At 36.8% G+C, this 18,857-nt stretch overlaps 1 protein-coding gene across 3 annotated transcripts in view; it reads right to left on the bottom strand.

Moving 5' to 3' along the window:
• Window positions 1-18,857, bottom strand: part of ARHGAP10 (Rho GTPase activating protein 10) — a 135,998-nt gene that overhangs the window by 17,647 nt on the left and 99,494 nt on the right. For all 3 annotated transcript variants that reach the window (XM_010709544.3, XM_010709545.3, XM_019614509.2), the window contains 2 exons: window positions 18,347-18,497; window positions 3,074-3,236 (listed from right to left, as the gene is read on the bottom strand). In XM_010709544.3, the coding sequence (XP_010707846.1) occupies window positions 3,074-3,236; window positions 18,347-18,497 (314 nt within the window). The remainder of the gene's footprint in view (window positions 1-3,073; window positions 3,237-18,346; window positions 18,498-18,857) is intronic.

The following is an 18,857-nucleotide window of genomic DNA, read 5'->3' as shown; positions in this document are numbered from 1 at the left end:
AAAAAAAAAAAAAAATCCATACCAGTGGAGACCATCGCAAAGGTCAAATATTCTATCCAACTCACTACTACTCATAACTACTATTATTTTATTTTATTTTTTATTTTTTTGGCTACGTTATTAAACATTGCCTGGATGAAAGAGATTTTTTCAAACAATACATATTTATGACATGCTTCAAAATGGCACATATGTGAAACATCACCTTCCAGATACAGCGCATGTGGCAACTGACATAACAGTCTAGCAATCAGGGCTTTGTGAGACACGTCGGATCTGTGATAGAGCCCTCATTCTCTTCATTTCTTTCACCACTGTTGCTATGAGGTCCCCTCCTAGAGAAAGCCAGGAGATGGAGGATGTATTCACTTTCATTTGCTGCTGCTTATAACATGCCAGAAGCTGTAGCTACTTTCATTTTTCAAAACAGGACAAGAAAAGTGCATGCATTAAAAAAAAAATCATTCAGTGGAAGAAAAAAAAAATCTCTTTCCTTGAAAAGAAATACCACAAATCATGTGTTACTACTTAGAGTAAGTTACTGATATAAACTAACCTTTGAATATCTGACATATCTTGACCAGCAATCCATCCCCCAGGAAACAGAGCATGCAACTTTTCTACTGCTAAGAAGTCACCACCACTTTGTTGACTACATAACTCCATAGTGACTGATCTCTTACAAGTAACACCCATGTGTTATAAATATCACTAGAAACTTCAGAAAACAGATACTGTTATATTTCCATCTTTCTTAGATTCAGTAATGGTATTTACTGTAACTCAGTGAAGATCTGTAATACCATTTTACAGAGGACACCGAGACTTTGAGAATTGCTTTTGTTCCAATTTGGCACAAAATGCAAAACATTTTGAAATCCTGCTAAAACAGAAAGAGGTGGACTGTTCTCCAGCTAATTCTGGAATAGTACAATTTATGAGAAGAACCTAAGTACAACCGCAGCATTCAACAGTCAATGAATGCCTCCTTTTGTGGACTTGTGAGAGGTACCACAGCTATATCATGCCAAGTCAACCACTACTTTTGCCTGTCCACAGGACCCCATGAGGCAAACTGACTGCCAAAGTCCACAACGTATATTTGCCATTCTGACATCTATTTCTGCCATTAATACAGTGAAATAGTTTTGGTTCTATTTTTTTCTTTTGTTAAGGCAAGGCCCTCTGTGTCATCGGAACTTAAAGGGGAAGATAAGCCCAACTCAGTTTGAGAAAACAAAAGAATGAAAGAATGTACTATGCACTGCCTACTCTGTCACTGTCCAGGCTTGTCACTGAAGTAGGTTTGAAGAAAATTTCTCTTATAGGTTAGTGGAAGAAACCATTTTTGACAAATCATCTAGATGCATGTAACAAGTTACTTTTCTTTCCTTCCAAACAGAACTGTTTCCAAAAAAGAAAAAAACCTCAAGCTGTGAAACAAAGTTTCCAAAACAGCAGTACAGTATAATTTTCCATGAAAATAAATGAGCAAAAAACACTAAGTTTCATCAACGTCTGAAGATCCTAAATCCCTGTATTGAAACAACGCTTCCTTCTTTTGTTCTGTGATATTATCAATGCTCTTGTAAGCGTATGTTCCCTATTCAGCTATGCCTTCTTTCGTAGACGTACCAGTTATATGTCACCCACAGCACTCGTTTCCCACACGTGCATCTCATTTCATCAAATAAAGCTTACTGTCAATCCTACATGTTACTACTGGACTGTACAAGAGGAGAAGGAAAAGTGTCTTTCAGTAGTCTGAATAAGCAACGCATATGCAAAGTATCTATAATTATCTGAACATGAGAAAATATTGTTATAACTTTTATAACTTTTATATATTTTTTAAATAAATAAATACCCTAATAAGGAATTAGTTACTTGTTTCTAGCTGTGGAAATATAAACCCAGTGTATGGCTGCCCACATATTCTCATGTGTAATGTACATCTACACATATATTTTACAGTTCTTTGCCTCATCTGCAGAACAGGCTACACAAAATGCCATTATGGAAAATATCTGTAACAAATCTTTTCTCCAGACTTGCTTCTTCCATCTTCTTGGCATTAAGCTAGAAAACTGTATTGGTATGTTGAAGTTTGTATAAATAGCCAAACAGAATTCAAGTTTGTCTGGGAACTGCTGAATCACGGCCTGAACCTCTGATTGATCAGCTGAGGCAAGCAATGAGTCAGAAGACAATTCACCTGTGCTGCTGGAAGGGGTGGAGTCTGACTCCACCTCTCCTAGACCCATTTAAGAGCTGACTACCAGTAAGGAAAGATCTCTTCTGGAGATTCCTCTTCTGGAGTCTTGTAGTGAGCCCAGGACACGGGTAAGCTTTCTATCTATTCTCTTCTTGTTATTATAAACTGTTTTGCCAAGCTCTCCTGTTTATCTCATAATTATAACATCTTTATATTGATTGACTATACAAAGTTCAACTTCTAAATTAAAAAAATACACGTTCAGCTCTATGTATCACACTCAAGCATGTATTACAGAGGTAGTACTAAAACCATAATATCTTTTTTTACTGAACCAAAGTCATACTCAAAACTGAACATGTACAGAGTCCACTGAAAGTGATATACTGCACTTTAGCTATAAACCAGGCAGTTAACTTGTTAGCAACGTGGGATTAACGACGATAATATTCATAGACAACAACACTCATTAATGTGCATTTATCCAAAACCAAAATGCGGTCTTAAATCTTTATGGCCCTGCATTTAAGTGTAGCTTAACACTGTCCTGACATAAAACCAGGGTAATACATCATATAAAAAAGAGCTTACATATTTATTGCCTAAATAGAAATCATTTAAAAATTTATAATGGGTTATAGTGAAACATGCTAGATTTCAGAAAGAAAAAAAACTGCCACATTCAGGCAGCCTTTAAGCTGTACCACAATGTGTAAGCATATACTGTTTTATAACAGAAGAAAATGAAAGCTGTATGCAGTTTAAAAAGTGATTTTCTTTCTACCAAGCTGAAGAGAAATGTTTCATATGCATGATTGTGCTAGCGGAAAAATATTATCCTATATTCAGTATACTTACAGATTTGTTGTCCAGTCTGCAAGATCTCTGCTGTCCATAATAAGGTGATTTCTATCCAGTAGCCCAGGAGGGCTACTGGACAACACAGGAGTAGGAGACTGGGAAGAAAGAGAATCCATGCTACCAGTTGGAGTGTCATCTTTTGGAGAGCTGTGACTGTCAGCTAGAGGAAGGAAAAAAAAAATAGCATGAGTTAAAATAGTACTAAAAAGAGACCAAGAAACTGCTTTGGTCACTGCGTCCTGAAAAGGACGCATACAAGAAAAAATCTTAGCATCGTATTTTCACAGAGTATTTTGGAGGACATGAAATTCACTAGCACCTCCCCCAAATTAACATAGCACAGTTTCCCCCATCATGATCACGACACTATGTTCTCAAAACAATGTATTCCTAGGTTCCTTTGTAACATGTATTTTCTGTGGATGAAATGACTGGGGGGAAGGGATGTGGTTGCTTTTTAGACAAATGAATCATATCAAATAAAATAATTATGTTTTATAATCTGCAGATTTGTAGATCTCACTAAAAACATAGTCTCTAAATATAATACACATTTGAGTAAATGATTGCTTTCAAGTACCACAAGCACAACCTTATAAAATACAGAACAATGAAATTTAGAAAGGACCGAATAATCAGTTGTCTAACAGCAAGCCATTAACTAAAACATGATACCTAAGAATGTTACTTTCATTACTCCTTTTAAGGAGGGATCACTGTTAAGAGAGCTCATATTTTGGTCTATTATTTGTTTATACAGGTTATTTTTACAATATCGCCCAAGAGGCAACATTCAGAAATGACTGCTTAGGAAAAAGTTAAAAGAACATTATTGCTATCTCACAAACAGTAAGGAAACGTGCAGTACTCACTGAAGACCATGCTGATACATCTAGCCATGCTTTTCACTGAAAAGCTAACATTCATTAACACCTTTCCTTTTTGGTCTTTTGTTTAAACATCAATTAAACATTTTGTAAGTTCTAGAAGAGTATTAGGAAATTAGAACAATTACAAACATTACCTTGTCCAGCACAGCTGAGCCCATAATATCAAACAGGGCCTGTAGCTGTTTTCAGATTATTAATACTTAACAGTAATGATGGTCATTTCCAGCCATCCTTTACATGGCTCCTTGCATCCTTCCCTTCTCTGCTTTCTGCTCACACTTAAACATGTGATATAACCCTGATAAATAATATCACACATGTTCTTTCAGAATTAATTCTATACTAGCGATCTCATAACTACGGAAAAAGTTCTGCTTCTTCAGGATCAGAACAGTTGGAGAAAAAATGAACAACCTAAGCCTAACATGCCACTACAGTTGTTGGATCAAAAGCTGTTTAAGTATTGCACCAGTCGGAAAATCTGTACGTAAGCAGCACTGTATAAGACTTAATTCTATGTAATATTATTTTCTAATTCCCTACACAGAGAACAACTAAGTTCAATTCAAATCCCTTGAGCTGAGCAACACCATTGCAATCTTAGAATCACAGAAAGGTTTGGGTGGGAAGGGACGTTTCAGATCATCTAGTTCCAACCCCCCCAGCTATAGGTGGGGACACCTGTCTCTAGACCAGGTTGTCCTAAACCAAATCCAGCCTGGCCAGGTAGGGAAGCAAAAGCCTCAGTGTGTGCAGTGATCTTGAGCACAGCCCTTGGGGTTCCATCATTTCACGTTTCCATGTCCACTCCTTCAGTTCCTCTTCAGGAGGTGGAGGGTGCTGCATACCTTCCCTGTCTCTTCTTGCCTTCTGGGCTGCCACCTGCCACGGCACATTGTTTGACCAGGGGCAATGATTTATTTTTTTTTTCTTTAATAAATTAAAGAAAAGGCAATGAGAATTAAATGTGAACAATGCAAGACTACTTTCCCTGGATAAAATCACCCTCACAGTTTCATTACTGCTTCAACCAGTCTGATCCTTTCTGGCTAAAACAGAGAAAGCTAGCAAATTCTCAGCTGCTTCCCCAGCCACCTCATCTGCACCTTCTCTCTGAGAACAACTTCCCTAGAGAGTCAAATGAGATGCGACTAAAAACACTCATATGATAAAAGTCATTATCTAAAATTTACCCTTAAAGTAGCTGCTAATTCAAGGCTCTAAATTAGCCTGCTGTAACAAAATACAATATGAGAAGGAGAAGTTAACCTTAGCATATGAGTCACTCCTGCTCTGCTGCCCCATCCCTCTGCGAGCAGGTCTATGTGCAACATGATGTGACGTGAGAGCTGCAGACCTCAAAGATAAAAACTAATCTATTACATCTCATTTGCAGACGTGCGTGACACAGTGATAAACAGCTGAGAGATTAGACACTAATACTGCAGTTTTACTTTATTAACAAACCAAATTCATTTAAACTAAACAGATCTAAGACCCTTTACCTGATCAAAATTTATTTTCAAAATATTAGTGTTAATACAAGTCAGACTATAAAACTACACGCACCATATTACACAGCCATGTTTACCTAAACTACCCACTTCATTAAAACACAAGTACTACCTTATTCTTCAATAATGTATGACCAAATCATCATTCCCTACAGAAAAGGGAGGTTTTTCTGTTGAATCATTTCTTAGAGCACACAGAGAAAGCAAGAAATACTACATGCCTCAGTCCCTGCCCACTGTAGTTTCTACATTAAAAGACTGAAACATTCAAGCATTTGACCTAACCATAAATAAAACTAAATTTTATATCTTTCTTCAGACTTCTTCCTTTCTTTGCTTTCCTAAGTCAGCATTTTGGCATGGTCAACACTGCATTGCATTCTCAAGAGTAAGAACTTAGTTTGAAGAAACAAAAAAAGGAAAGGTACTTAAACAGAGGAGTACCTTCTAAATTCAGAGGGATTAAGTGAAAAACTTCTAAAAACATGTTAACTGATATTTTAAATTACAAAAGCAGATAACTCCGTTTTTTACATCAGGAAAGTAAAACAATAACTTTATTCATTTAAAAGCTAGTTCGTATAACTGCAAAAACTAACAATCATCTAGCATATTTTAATGATTAAAACCAATATATGCACAAACATTAAGTCTTCATAGCATCACTGCTTTGATTTCAATAGTACAAAAATGGGCATGAAGCACAGTGTCCCACTCTGATCTGTACTGCTGCTGCTTCACCTCAAGCACTGTGTGCAGTTTTGGGCACCACACAATATGAAGAGCACATAAAACTATCAGTATCCAGAGGAGGTTTACAAAGATGGTGCAGGGTTTAGATGGCAAGATGTATGAGGAGCAGCCGAGGCTCCTTGGTTTGTTCAGCCCAGAGCAGAGGCCTAATGGCAGCTGCAGTTCCTCACAGGGTGCAGAGGGACAGCGCTGAGCTCTGCCCTTCGTGACAGCAACAGGATCCAAGGGAACAAACTCACCAATTAATGCATGTACTTTCAATTTGTTAGGCTTTAATTTCCAGGCATGAGCCATGTTACACATGACATGATTATTAGTTTCATTCACATCAGACTTCTGTTCTTTATGAAGGCATTTAAACAATCTTCTTTTTAAGTTTAACTAAACTTCTTACTAAATGGGATTTTGCAGTTTGAGGATTAAGCACCTGCTTTATGAACCTATTCCAACACTCCAGAGTTCTTTCTGAAGACTGTACACCAGATCAGAATTCCATATGTTTTCCTCTCATCCCACAAGTGCCACAATGAACATTAAATTCCATCACTTATCCATCTCCTGTTCATACATGTGAGATCTGCATTTTTTTGCCACAGGATTATATTAGTAGTTTATAATGAGTTGATTGTCAATTATGACTAAGAGACTCAGGAGAATCTCTTTTTTCAGGACAGAATTTTCCATTCTGTAGCTGTGGATTACATCTTCCTTCTAAGATCTGCAAATTTATTTCCTCAATGCAATCAACCTTGTTTAGTCTGAACAGGGGCAGCGTAGCACATGGCAACAATTCCAAAGTAGCCACCACTGTCATTATTGTAACTACCTGTAAATGTAGTATCAAGGACCTGTATTTACCATTCTAAATATTGCTAGTAAATTAGCATTCTCTCTGTTTCTTTGAACTTCTTCTTCGGCATGTTACAAGATGTTTGAAACCAGATGACCTTTGAGGTCTCGTCCAACCTAAGCCATTTTGTGTTTTAAAAGCTCACGTTGCCAAACCATACAACCCAATTACTAGACATTTTATTTATTTATTTATTTATTTATTTATTTATTTATTTATTTTTAGGACAAGTTAGATGGTTTAGCAGTATTCAAAGTATTTGCTTTGCAACAGGCCTGTTTGTGAAGATTTCTGCTTGACCCTTCTGATTATAAATTCCACATTGATTTTCTTAGTTTTATTTTACAGTTCTTCAAAACTTTTAATGTACATTGGTATTTCCTCTTTTCTTTTTTTTCTACTCTTTTATTGTATGCTGCTCTGTGGAGACATTAAAGATCCTTATTAGCTGGAGATTTAAAAATATCTTTAAAGTCTTGCCATAGCTGTTTTATCTGGAGTGTGTTAAAATACATGGCTGGAATTGAATCAGGTCTATGGTTTTACTTTATTTCAGAATTCATGGGCTTCCTAATATTGATAGTCTAATATTTTTCACTGTTTCTCTCCTCTGAATCTTCTTTACCTCCAACTTTGTTCTACAAGGAGCAGCACTGTCAGATTTCCTGTTTCTTTTAAAAGATTGACTGCCACATCAGACTGACAGGTCCTTTCGAAAAGAAGAACTTAAAATTTCCCGTTTTTCTTTTCTAACACTTGAATTCTATTGAGTTCTTACATCACAAAAACAGTGAAGACAGGATTTCTTCTTAAAGCTTATTTACATCGTTTTTTGAACATACGTTTTGGTGTGCTTAGCATGTCTTCTCCCTAGAAATTTCAATTCCCCCCTCTATTCTCTCCTGTTAGACCTTTATCTTCAGGTACCAGAGTGCCAGACCAGATGAAGGACATTAAGATTCTCAGTATAAAATCAATAGCCTATCTGATATATCAAATTTTTGTCAATGCTCCAGACATAAACTCTTCATATTCCATACGCTTGTGGGAAGCTTCTGACTTCCTTCACCCTTGAGCTTGGCCATCCCTAGAGTTCCCACACAGCTGCACTGACAAGCTCCTCATTGTATGCAAATAGGTACAGGAACCAGCTGTATTCTCAGCAGAGTTAAAACTTATTTCACAATCTGTATGGGAACTGCTGAATCAGGGCCTGAACCTCTGATTGACCACCTGAGGTGAGCAATGAGTCAGCCCTAGGAGCACAGGTGAAGGCAACTCACCTGTGCTGCCAGAAGGGTGGAGCCTGGCTGCACCTCTCCTAGAGCCATTTAAGAGCCGACTACGACAGGGGAAAGGATCTCTTTTGGAGATTGCTGCTCTTGGAGTCTTCTTAGTGAGCCCAGGATAAAGGTAAGCTTTCCAATTTTTTTTTTTTTAGTGTGATAACTTGTTTAGCCTAAATTTCCTGTATATTTCTTAATTATAGCATCTGTATGTTCATTGATTATACACAATCCCATCACTTTCTGCTTACAGTGCAAATTTTTTTGACTGCTCAGGTTCCTTTAAATTGTCATCTAAATTATTTTATTCTTTTACTGTTCTAATCACAACACTCATCCAACTTTAGAGCTTTCACTGCATCTCTGCAGCATGCTTTGTCTTTACTACTGCTGTTAATTAAGGCTAGTCTTACATAAAAAATGAAGTAGTTTTGTTAGTCCTTAGCACTAACTGTTTCTTTTTAACTGGCATTACTTAACACTGAGTTTCTAACCCAAAGAGCCTTTTTTTAACTTAATATGTTTCACCCTTTCTTATGATAAAAAATCTGCGTCAGATGAGAAAACTCCTATATGGACTCAGACCTTATTCAGCTTCTTTCCAATAGTTACTTAACAATTAATTACTTTCCTCTTTTGACTGGATAAGGCTCAAATAATACAGGCTCTCAGATCCTCCATATCAGAACTGTGACCTCATCTTCCACTCCACCTAACTCAATATGACATATCTCCCAGTTGCCTTCTTTTGACTTATTCCATCTGGCTAATCTAAGAATATATTTTTTTTGTTGGCATCTGAAGTTAAGGGAAACTGAAATACTTTGGCAGTGTCAAATATCAGATCCTTACTTTGTTCCAAGAATACTAAATAAGAAAAAGCATGTAATCAAAACTAAAAAAAAAAAAACCTAACATTACCAGTTACTTGCTTGAATGACAGTTTTCTTCCAGTCTTAGCCTAAGTAAACTGAAGAATTATGTACTTCACTATTAAAAGAAATACTAATCTTTAACATTACAATCTATGCCTATATCTGAAGGGCAACCAGAGAAAGAAAGCAGTTCATAAAATAGAAGAGGAATTTACCACAGTTTCTGTTAAGATACATAGAGAGTGAAGAACTGTGTATGCAGTAAATGTTTATCAGATGCACAAATTGTGGCATGACTTATTTTACTTTGATAAAGTCACATAGATCTAATCATAGACAAGAGGAAATAGGAAGAATTGACAAAAGTAAATTACAGATGCTGCAAAGTCCCTGTTACTGCCTTCAGCTCTGATATTTTATGCATCAGGGAGACAGGGAAGCAGCAGCTGCATTGCTGTGCAGCCACCCATTCTTCCCATGAGCATCACAGCTGCATCCAGCTAAGAGATAACAGACGTTCACCATAAACAGCTGACTTTACACAGTAATACAGTAGCTTTACTCTTATGTTAATTTGAAAATGCATATTCTGTTTTCATTTAACAGATATCTCATATATTAGGAATAGAAAAAATTATGAGTATCCTAAGTACTCCCTATCAAGTAAGAATTTTGTTCCATGTGTTAGAGTTTCAACATAACAGAAAAGAGGTATGAAGAAATTCAGATTAGTTGACTCACAAATAGTGCAAACCTGCAGTGATTCCCTAACATAAAATAATAGTCACATAAGGAAAGTCAAAGGCAGCTAATCAGCATTACATTATGACACAAGTAGCCGTCTTCAGAATATGCTCTGAGAATTCCTTTAACAAGTATGTTACTGACAGAAGGAATTCACTTAGGTTACAATAACAACAGAAGTCAAAACAAGTCACTTGGTACTAGGAACCAGAACATTCACATCAGAATTATAACAGAAATCAAAAGGAATTTCATTCTGAAGCAGCACATCTAAAGCTAAAAGTATGCAATTAACCTACTTAATCAGCAAAACCCATACAAAAGGTGCCATTAGTTCATGCTAACCAAGCATTTGCACTTTGCTGTGCACCAACGTGAGTATCCTTACTCTAGAAAGCCAGAAGTAACTCTAGTGGAAAAAACTCTTCGTGATACTGATCAGAGGACTTAGCTTTGTTAGTACTTTGCTGCATTTGTGAAAAGCATTTTTCTAGATGCAGAGCTGCAATACTTTGCTCACTACTCTCAACACAAATTTTTCTTTGCTAATCATGCCAAGTACCAGGTCAGCTTAGACATAATTTTACTTCTTCGCTTTTTTTAATTGTCATCTATTTCTGAGTAAATTAAGTTGTGCATTTTTGCCTAACATATCACTAAGACAGATCAACAGGATTGTTTATCACTCACCTGCAGATGTAAGCAACTATGCTATTTAAACAAATGTTAAATGTTAAAAATAAAAATCAGATAAAAATGTGCTAATAACGACCTATTATTTGGTTAAAATATCAAAGCAAACACTAAATCTAAAAATGAAGTTTCCCGAGCTGTTACTATAATGAGCGTTTTGGATGTCAGACTCCTTAAAACACTCAGGAAAATAGACATACATCACCACGAAAAAGAATTCATTGTCCTCACTGTATAGCAAATACTACACATTGCAGTACTACCCCAGTATGCAACTGCAATGTAAAAAAAAAAAGTCATGAGTTTCTATTGAAGTTTGGACATCAGTAGACTTATACAGTTAAAAACTGACTTAACTTTCATTGAGAAAACAGGACACAATCTGCATATTCAGCAGTTCCATGTTTTTAAAATACATGCAGTAAGAATGAGATCTCTATGCCAGCTTTTTCTCTTTTCAGACAAAACAATTAAGACAATCATTGAAGTTGAATACATTTTTTTCCCAAAAAGACCAACTTTGATACATTTTCAAATGTGTGCATGTAGAAGTGTGTGCATCTTATGTACGAATTCGATTTCCCACAGAAGAATTGTTTTTCCCAACTCCATCATGATTCAGAAATGCTAGAAAAAGGAGGAAGCTGCACTAGACATAATTTGCCTCCAGACAGGCTGATGCAACTCAAGAATTACAGCCAGAAAGTGGGTGTTTCAGTTGGGTCTAGGGAGGCGAGAGCAATGTACTCATCTGCAAGTTTCTTATGGACCAGGGAAATTTTGGGGCCCTATTCTTTCGTGATATTATCTTAATTCTTTAAATACAAGGTTCAACTGTAAACAGGTATACTTCTAGACATACACTGAACTTAACTTGTAATAGCAAGCAATTATTTCAATAAAGATCAATTTCATTTCAGTTCATCTCCCAAAATTCTTGAGAAGCATTGCTTATGGTTACTTCTTTACTCCAAAAAAAACACTGAAGAATTGTAGGTGAGCCTTTTGTTGAACAAGCTAAAACTAAACTAAGTATTTGAAGTTACTCCTCAAGCTGTGGTAAAAGCATGGAAGACAGAATCATGTATACAAGGCTAGGGGTGCTAATCTGTATCAAATAATTCAAGTTCAAAACACAACAGAAATCAGACACAAGTATGGAGAGGGGATCCTCTTTTGATTATATTGTGATTACAAGAGCAATATTAAACTTCAAGATTACTCAGTTTTTACTAGAGCTTGCTTGGCAGGAAACCACACAGGACCTCTAGCCCTACTAAGCTGGCCAAATGCCACACATTAATTTCATGGTTGCAAAACACAGTGAGTTGCAACTACTTCCTGAAAACTCAGAACAATCCAATTAGCTTATGTTTTATCTAAAGCTCTCGTAGTTTCATGGTAACATTTAAATGTCTTGGCTTTCCTCAAGTCCAGGCAACATACACCATACACCTATGGCCCAGGCCTATGTAAAAAGCTATCAACAGAACATCTCTAGTCTAACTGATGACGAGAACTTTGAAGAAATAAAAGCACATCAAAAAAGGTTGTCTAATATCATAACTAGTACTGAAAGTTCTCTCATGCAGCAGTACGTCTTAAAAGGCATCACAAACTTTGAAGTTCATTGAAATACTCTTCCATCATTACTTTTCTTTCTCTTCTCTGATGTCTTTGCAATTCAGCTACTGACTAGCTGAAAGATGTCACTATAAAGACATGTCCGCTGCCAAAAAGCAACATTTTTGAAAACAGTAGATCTAAACAGATCTAAATGTAGCAAACATTTAGAAGAACCTTTTCTTTCATGCCTAGATTCTTCTACCATTCCTCATGCCTCTGATTCTGTCAGCATTAGATAAATGCGATACAGTATTTTTATGTGTATTTGGAGAGGCTGCACTGTAGAAGGGACAGTGTGGAGAGGGACCAAGGAAGCTGTGCAGCGCAGAGGTAACACCAAACACTGGTAATAGCTGAGACAGAAGTGAACATATTCATCATCAGTGAATTTTCATCCATTTCAGAACAATAGCTCTGGGAGAAAATCAAACTTGCCAGGCATGAAGCTTATAGATTCCAACTACCATGGTCTCTGGCACTATTTTCCTTGGTTTCAGTCAAGTCTCTTAGATGAGTCAGCAATTCTTGCTGTCCGTATTACTAGTACTTTTCTGTTATGCACCCCAAAAGAAAAGGGGAAAAGAAGACAAAATAGGGCCAAGACTTCAAAAAGCTAACAGAACAAGAATACAATTGTGGTTTGTTTCACAGAATGGAAGAGACTGGCACAGACTGTGAGCAAATTAGAAAGAGTAGGAATATTCTCTAAGTCAATGTCGGCCTTTAAGAAAGTCTCTCCTTTCCAAGTTCTTCTCTCCTATCCTTGGCATCAGTGAAGGGAAGCAAGAGTAAAACCATGTGAGGGAACACCTTGTTCAGAAAATGCACACAAATCCATAGGAAACTGACTGAAGAGCTGAAAAGCATCAAGTCTTTATTCTACCTTCATTCTTATGTGCTGAGTGAGAGCATTAAGCTTCAGTCAACAGAGGTTGGACAGGGCACAGCTGGCTTGCAGCAAAGACACATCAGGGACTTCCATGTCTGGCATTAATGGCTTTTAATATGTCAAATTGGCCCTCTTATCATGTGCCCCTGCATGACTGTGTGCATAAGGTAGAGAATTAAAGAGAGATGTGACCTCCTGTAATAATCATTTATTTTCATTAATGTTTAGTCTCAAGCCTCTCTCCTGAACTCCCCACTTCTTCTTTAAACTCAGTTTTTCTTTCTAGTCTGTTTATATTTTCTTTCACAACACTTCTGATCCTGTATAAAATGAACGGGCCGAAATTTTTGTCTACTTCCAAGAAAATAAGTGCCTTCTACTGACCCAAAGGTTTCTGGGTAGAAGCTGGTTATCCAATAGGAAACTGGAACTTTATATATACCTGTTATTACCTAGGAAAAAGCTTTGTCTTCACTGGCAAATGCTATACAAAGTGAAAATTTTTCAGCTCTCATCCTATTCAGAACCATCAGGTAGAAAAAGCTGTGATAGATCCTGTTCTTGCAATTCAACTATTCTTGCAGCAAGGTGAAATATGAACTATCTTAACTTCTACATGGCAAACAGCAATCATTCTGATCTTCCCCTTGCAACTGATATCGGTGTACCTATTTTGGAACAGCATAACTGGGTGTTCTACTCAGCTGTTAACAATAGCTTTGTAAGCAAGTGTTGCAAGCCCTTACGGCTTTTTTATATGCCTATGTAGCTGCTTTTCTTTCCATTTCCCCTACATGTGCCAGGTTACAGAAACACTTCCAAGCAGCAGATTCAGAAATAGAAAGAGTTCAAGGCCAGGTTTCACACCTGCAACCTTGCAGCTCTGGGCTGTTCCAGCCCTGAAGACCAATCTCATTATTATAAATTCAAGGCTTCCTCTAACATCCCGGTTTTATGCTCAGTAATTCCAAATAAAGTCTACATTTTTTTTACTTGTTTGTTTGGAGCAGGAAGGCATGGAGGAGGACGGAGAAAAAATAATGTATGGGAGCTGTATAACAATTACACATCACAACTTACTTCGATTAAGTAGTTCAATGAAATGCCACAGTACTTCATGCAAACTGATTTATCACTCAATTTAAGACACTGTATCACTCTAGTTCCCTCAAGAACAGCTATTCCTGCTTGACGCTTAACACAGCAGTCATACTTCAGCTTCCGTAGATCTTTCAGAAAGTTATACTAATTAGCATCAAGTTTTAAAGGGTTAAACATCAACACTCATTTTTATTTATTTTAGAATTCTACACGAGAACCTGTTTTCTGAAGTAAAATAAATAAAACTTTCAGCTTGCAGCAGAAATCTATTCCAAACACTCAATATGTCTCCAAGTTCCTGAGCAGAGAGTGGGAGATAAACACCTTAAAACAAAACAAACGAGCCCCACCATATGACACACGTGTGCTATCTGCCCATGACAAATTCTGATGTAGAGTATTCAAAGAGAATAAGGAATCAGCAAGCACTGTGGCTTAAGACTTCTATACTATGGTTTGTTTGGAAAACAAGGTGGACTGTAATTGGATGAATTGCCGCACAAAACCAATTTCTTGACTGCAAGTGTGGATTATGCAACCCACACTGTCTGGTCATCTACATGGACTGAATTACATTTTCTTCTTTACACAAAACATCTTTTGCTGTATTGCTCATCCAACCCTGCAAAACAGTTTAATACTACAATGCTACAAGATAAAATATAAAATCAAAACCATGAGGGGACAAAACCGTGACTTTGCATCGCCCTCCAGAAGAAATATAAGTAGAGCTCTCTTCTGATAAGTACTGATTGTCCAAATGGAAAATACAGACCCAATGACGTTTTTAGAAGAACAGCATAAACATCTTGTTTTAGCTAACAGTCTTTCTCCCCATAGAGAAAAAGAGAGAATGCAAAGTTGTTCATATTTGTACATAGCTGGTACTGTAACTCAAGGGAGTTTCTGCATTGCTACTTAATTCACTTTAAAATTCATTCAGATATTAAAAGCAGAAAAAAAAAGAAAAAAAGAAAAAACGCCCAAACCAAAGCATCTTCATCTTAGAAAGATAGAAACTCTTGAAATTATCCCAGTGTAAATCTCAGACAAATCTGTATTTTGCTGAAACAAGAACTCTGGGAGTAGGCATGTATGAAAGTAGTTCAAAGTTCCCCATTAAGTGTAGTTCTACTTTGGACACAGAGATCCTGAAAAACATCAGAATGAGAATTTAATAACTGGTTTATCACTGAGAAAAGAGGCCGAAAGAAAAGTGGACAGTATAATCTCTGACTTAAATTTGACTGCAGAAATGAAGATCCTTAAGGTACTATATAAAGTACTCAAATTGTTTGCAAATATAGCATCTAATTGCCAGGTACAAGGAAAATCAATGCCCTGTCAGAAGCCAGCACAGCTAATTAAAAAAAAAACAAAATAATGATTTTTTATCAAACTTAGTGTGTGTTCCTCCACTAATATATCTATCAATGTTTATGTCACTTATAGTGCTTTCTGGGTGGTTGCTGCATACAGTTTTTGTGCAGTCAAGACTGAAAACGTGCTTTTAAAAAGAAAAGTTGGCCTGAACCCTGCATTTCCAATTCAAGCAGTGGATTCTGAAGCCTGTTAACTCTCTGGAGCAGTCTATAGTTAAAGACTTGTTTCCGCTTTTCTAACAATTTCCTGGTTTGCATAACAATCCTAAGAGAAACACACTCAAGAAGTTTTCCAGCACAGAGATTTTGTCTCTAACATATTTCTAGTTTCAAGGCACAGAAAATGTTTGTATATAATTACAATAATTTTAGAGGTATATTTCTTTACAAATATATTTACAGACAAATATGTATTCACTACTTCATTTTAAACAAGATTATGATAATTTTGTCATATCCAGGAAATACAAAACACTGGCTTATGCCTGGTGCTTAACTCATGCCATTGTGAATAAAGAGGGAAGGGGTTTAATGTTTAATTTCCTGTTAAAAACACACACAGGATAAAATCTCCCAAAGAGCAGTTATAAAACATGCATTTGTTAGCCAAGAAACGAGGTAAATATGGAACAAAGCCCAGGCTTGCTTTTCTTCCTTTCCCCCTATCCTAAGATCCTAAGAACAAGGTAACTGAAGGCCATGGCACATATTTGGAGGCACTGAGCAACTATGTATTAATCAGCCTAGCTGATTTACATACCACGTAGCCAATCCATTGGGGCAGTTTCTCAGGTAATGCAATGATGCAATTGGGCTGAAGATACTGCACTGCGATGAGTATTGCACACCTGTCAAACACAAATTGTACCTGTTCCCAACTACATTCCTGACAGAGCTACCTGTCTGCATTAGCAGATAGTCTGGACCTGCCTATAGCCAGTTTCTAGCTACAATATATTGATAACATTGCTGCCTTTGGCAGTAGCTGAAGACATTGCAGAGAGTATTTTTTGGAATTCAAAAACAGAAACATTTTCAGAAACTCAGTGCTGCATGTCCTGGTACTGTGATTTCAGCTGCAGCAATTCAGCCTTCATCATAGTTCTATCATGAGTAATGGCTTATTAGGTTATTCTGCAGCTCACCACAGTTAACAGACAAGCACTGAATTTCTCTGCAACAACTGCAGTCTCTTAAAAATCCCAGCTCTTCTCTTCGTTCAGATGCCTGAATTAGAAAAAAAAAAAAAAAAAAAAGTGACTGTATTTAGGAGAAACTGAATGTTTAGCACAAAGTTTTCAATAGTAATACTGCATTTTTGGATCTTACAATAAAAATAAGCCATCAAATAGTTTCTGTCTACTGTGTTAGGGTCAAGTCAGGTCCTCAGTGCACATTTTGAGGTACTGAATTAGGAAGCATTGTAGTACTTCTTGTGATACACAGTGATTCGCATTCAAATTTGGATGTAAACAACTGTGAGTGTATTCAATTTTGTTTTTTTTTTGCTTTCTTTTCAGTAAGAAAAATTCATTGTTGCAGATATAGCTGAAGAGCTTTCTTAGCTTTGGCAGCATACTATTCAACTAACGCAGCTTAAGCTTTCTCAGCAGAGGCACTTTAAATACTTTTTAGTCAATACATTTAGTTTCATATTTGATGTAAGGAAACACACAGGAATTACATATCTCTAGTGAATTTAATATGAGGGCAGGCATGCTGAATTTCTTGCCAATTCAATCTGGCTTTGAGACTATAAGTAGTCCTGACTTTATTTCTAAAACTTGGATTTACAGGTGCTGTAGGTATGTGCCCTTGCTCCTTCACAAATTAATTACTGTTAATCCCTGTTTAAAGACAGTTCACTGGTGAATCTCATACTACTGTATGACATGGCCTACATGCCTTGATCTCATGATTCTTCATGTGAAAAGATAATTGACTAACAACGTTAATAGAGGGAAAGGGAATAGGGTGGAGACAATCTGTAACACAAAATGAGTACTGACTTGCCTTCTTGGTACTGTATGTACCCCCAAGCAATAAAATTTCAGGAAAATGATTACTTTTCTGGCCAACAGTCAGAATTGAGTTGTATACTCTCTGTCTCTCTGTATGCTGCTATCACAAACTGCATGCAGAAACAAGACTATTTTTTTCTTTGGCTTTTCAGCAGTCAGGTAAGTTTATGAGTATTTAATGCTAGTAACACCATGGTATTCCAGATTCAAGTGAACTAGCAGAATTCTCTAGTGCAGTGGTGACCTGAGACTTTAATCCAGTTGAATTTACAGTACAGTGCATTAGCTGTTCTCATGAAAGATTTGCTTTAATTTTAGTTCTCTTTCCATTTATCTTACGGCTGTGTAATCTTCAGTAGAGAGGCCAAAGAGATTTCCCTCAAAGAAACTTACCTCTTCTTCAGAATCAAAAAGTATATTTAGGACAGTTCATCCTACTGTTAAACATATGTCGCAAGATACTTGTCTATACTTTCCTTTCTCTGTACACTACTTGCTTCTTTACACGTTCCAAAGCAATTAAACAAGCATGTATGTGCATGCACGCAAGTATACAAATGAAACAGGAAATGAAAAATCTAATGAAGTCAGAATGCAAACTAACATCAATCTGCTGCAAAGACTGAAAGTATTTTTAACATCTTACCATCATCCAGCTCAAGACAAAGATTGTACACAGCCAGAGGCCTCTTAATACGTTGGCCTTGTCTTCTGGATTGCCTTGGTGGGGCATTTGGAGGAGATACTGACATAGAGATTGACTCAGGAAAAGTGACATCAGGCAGGGTCTTGAAAATCTGCAATCAAGAACACAAAGGGTGTTAATTATTTATCATGAAAAGCAACCTGTCTAATGCAACTGTAAGCCATTATCAAACAACCTTTGTTTTGGATTTCATTCAAAGCAGGCAGAAGCAAAAAATCCATTCCATCAAGTCTGAGGATATGCCACAGATCGTTAATGAGCATTTTTTAAATAAATAAATAAATAGATATAAAATGGAAACATGCAAGAGCACTGCCTACGCTTTAACCAAGCTACAAACCAATTAATCCAAAGGTAATATGTGTGTGAATATGCTTGCCAGGTAGGATGGGAGGGAAGGGGAAAGAGGGAGATGAACCAGCCTCCAAAAAGTTTTCAAGTTTCAGCTAGG

Source organism: Meleagris gallopavo, chromosome 4, assembly GCF_000146605.3.
Source record: "Meleagris gallopavo isolate NT-WF06-2002-E0010 breed Aviagen turkey brand Nicholas breeding stock chromosome 4, Turkey_5.1, whole genome shotgun sequence".
Classification (NCBI taxonomy): Eukaryota; Metazoa; Chordata; class Aves; order Galliformes; family Phasianidae; genus Meleagris; species Meleagris gallopavo.
Note: the sequence above shows the minus strand (reverse complement) of the source record. Positions and strands in the feature narration are given on the sequence as shown.